A 3,382-nucleotide genomic window follows, 5' to 3' on the forward strand; every position below is an offset into this window, starting at 1 on the left:
ACACACACACACACACACACATTCCCTCAAGTAGATGCAATGGAGAAAATTAAAATAATATCGGAATTGGAAATATTAGCGTTAATGAATTAATGAAACAGGTCTAAGATACTTACGATAAGTCCTGGAGGTCCAGTCTCTCCTGGGTTTCCTACATTTCCTGGTGGTCCCTAAACATTAAAAAGGAAGCAGCGTTGATTAGAATAAATGACCAGCTATACTGTAGTTCGTATTAAAATACAAAAATAATTATTATTCTCGAGTTCATTATGTATTTTCGTACACTTAATACGTACACACACACACACATATGAATATACGTACTTGAAAATGGGCAGTCATACACAAATATAATATGTATGTATGTATGTATGTATATATGTATGTATGTATGTAGTTATTTAGTTTTATTTCGAGATTTCATGCCAATATGGACAGAGTCGGTTTCCAACGTAGATCTAAGGCTCCTTCACTGGAATTTCAACAATATCAACAGGATATTTCTGTATACGAATACGTTATCTTCGAGATTCTTCTTCGTAGACTTCAAGCCGGTCATTAACAAAGAGACAAGACTTTCTGAGTTTAGACTGTTCCCGAAGTATGTAGCTACATGGTAAGTTGGTGTATGCATATATGTAGGGACAGTCACCCGCACTTATGTTGTTTGTGAACATATCACTTGGGGTATTCTTGCGCAATCACGCTTGTGTGAGTATGATAACATTTTGAATGTGCCTGTAGAAGCACACAACCAAATGTGTGCATATATTCATTTAAAGAATCTGAACTGCAGAATCTTTGGAATACCTTGCACATTTTTATTGTGCTGCCAATAGATTGGATTTGGAAGATGCGTGTCAGTTCTTTGCCTCTGCATGTGCATCTCCTATGTATGATATTATTTACATATTATTAATTCGCTATCATATATATATATATATATATATATATATATATATATATATATATATATATATATATATATATCCGCTATCAGACAATGTTCTAAACAAGTAGATTTTGTACTTACACCCTCTCCGGCTTCACCAGCTGGTCCAGAAGGTCCTCTCTCTCCGGGAGCTCCACGTGGTCCACTTGGTCCAGGTTCACCAGCGAATCCAGGTTCACCCTATAAAATAGATTGCATATTATATATGGGAGAATGTACGAAAAAGCAACAACAGACGAGGACAGGTGGTGTAAATAACAAAAGGATGTATTAGTATGACGCTCGGGAATACGGAAATCTTTGACGTTTCGAGCTACGCTCATGTATATATATCTTAATTTATTTTTAAAATGTGATAATAATGATGATAACGGTAATGGTAAGACACAGAACAAATGGAATGTTTTTCTTTTTTTTTTTCTTAGTGAATCTACTTCGACACGTCGGTGTAATTCTGAGTTGTGTTTCCACATGTATCAAGTAAGTCCCTTGTTCCACTAAAAATGGTAAGGGTAGTAATTTTAAAATTCTGTAATATAACCATCACTGTCGAACTACAATGAACTAAACAGCTTATCTTTCTTGCTTAACTTCAGAAGTCAAGTCTACATTACTTCATTTTTTTCATTACTTTACGTTGCTTTTGCCATTAAATGACGTGGGTTTGTAACAATTTGATGAAACAGGAAATACTTAAACGTTTATTTCTTTAAATCAAGTTTCTGAAGGAACTTCTGCGATAACACCAATTCATGATCTCTTAAGCTTACTCTACAACTTACTTGAAATTTTTCTTGTATTTTCTAAAATCTTAACTGAGCTATACTTTACGTGAATGAAATACGTTATGAATATTATAAAATTAAGATTTACACGTATTTTATGCAGTTTGTTATTTATAACTTTCAATGACTTAGGAATAATTTCGAGTATTGAGGACTTTAATGGCGTGGTGGTAATGGTGATGACGATTTAAGTGGCTGAAGATAATACTGTTAGTAGATATTGTTGAACTTATACTCACTCGTTCACCAGGGGTACCAGGTTGTCCAGCAGGTCCGGATGGTCCAGTTTCTCCTGGGGTTCCATCGTTTCCTTTAGCTCCAGGGGCGCCAGCCATACCCTATGATTGAGAGAGAGAAATAAGTTTTCATCTAACATACAAATTTTATGTTTCTTCAAAAAACAAATTTATTACTAAAATTTCATTATAGAAAGTTATTCGAGAACAATTCAAAATGAAATACTTTTTTATAATATGTAAAAAGCAAAAAAAAAAAAAAAAAAAAAAATAATTAATTCCTCGTATACGATTAGAGGGATGGAAAAAGAAAATTATGCAACTTTCATACCTCACTCAGAAACAATTTCCGTTGATTCAATTTTACTCAAAAACTTTGGGTCAGCCAAAGACTAAATTACGAAACAACAGACAAAAAAAAAAAACTTGCCGAACAAGTAACGCAGTGGGATCTGACTTGGACCATCCTAATTGGGAGGCAAGCTTGTTAACCACTGGACCACGCTACGTCCACACACCTACACACACACACACACATGCATGCATGCGCGCTCACACCACATTACACGAAATACAAGCAAATACACAGCTACATAGAAATATTTCTCTCTAGCATAAAACTAGGAATTATGAGGGTAATGGCAAGTCGATTGCATTGACCCCTGTGCATGACTGGTATTTTATTTTACTGATCTCTAAAGGGATAAAAATCAAAGTCGACCTGGGCAGAATGTGAACTCAAAACGTAAATAGCCGGAAGAAATGCCGCTAAGCTCGCTGACTTATATATATATAATAAATATATTACTTACTTGGAATCCAGGGCTGCCAGCATTTCCTGTGGAACCACGTTCTCCTTGAGATCCCTAGAGTATTTTTATATTTTTTAAAAGGAAAAGAAATAAAAAAATTTAAGATTTTGAAATCTCATGAAAACAGACAAATGAGAAATTAATAGAAAAACATGTAGGCGAAATAAAAACACTGAACTCTTTTTTGTAAAGAAATATATAAAGGTGTGTGCGTATATGTGTATGTATGTACATATGTATCGAGCGTGCTGCTCGAAAGTGCACTACTGGTGTAGTGAATGGGAAAAGCTTGGTCTGCAAGGTTTGCAGTCGTGTTTGCTTGTCAAGAGCAGGGCTCATTAGCCACCAACGGAGCCACAAATGCAAAATATAAGTTAGTCATAGAGCGCACAATGTTCCTGAAGGTCGGCAATGGTCTTCCTTGGTCACGAGTAGATGGCCATCATGTATGTATGTATGTATGTATGTATGTATGTATGTATGTATGTATGTATGTATGTATGTATCTAATATATATATACGCGTATGTATATATGTATGTATATACGCGTGTGTGCACATATATATATATATATATGTATGTATATACGCGTAAGT

The 3,382-nt window shown here is 34.8% G+C and overlaps 1 protein-coding gene across 1 annotated transcript in view; it reads right to left on the reverse strand.

Moving 5' to 3' along the window:
• Positions 1-3,382, reverse strand: part of LOC106868323 (collagen alpha-1(I) chain) — a gene marked incomplete at its 5' end in the record, with an annotated part of 30,636 nt that overhangs the window by 14,693 nt on the left and 12,561 nt on the right. Inside the window, 4 exons of the mRNA XM_052968423.1 lie at positions 95-170; positions 1,034-1,132; positions 1,977-2,075; positions 2,786-2,839. Of these exons, the coding sequence (XP_052824383.1) occupies positions 95-170; positions 1,034-1,132; positions 1,977-2,075; positions 2,786-2,839 (328 nt within the window). The remainder of the gene's footprint in view (positions 1-94; positions 171-1,033; positions 1,133-1,976; positions 2,076-2,785; positions 2,840-3,382) is intronic.

The sequence above is a fragment of the Octopus bimaculoides genome, chromosome 6, assembly GCF_001194135.2.
Source record: "Octopus bimaculoides isolate UCB-OBI-ISO-001 chromosome 6, ASM119413v2, whole genome shotgun sequence".
Lineage (NCBI taxonomy): Eukaryota > Metazoa > Mollusca > Cephalopoda > Octopoda > Octopodidae > Octopus > Octopus bimaculoides.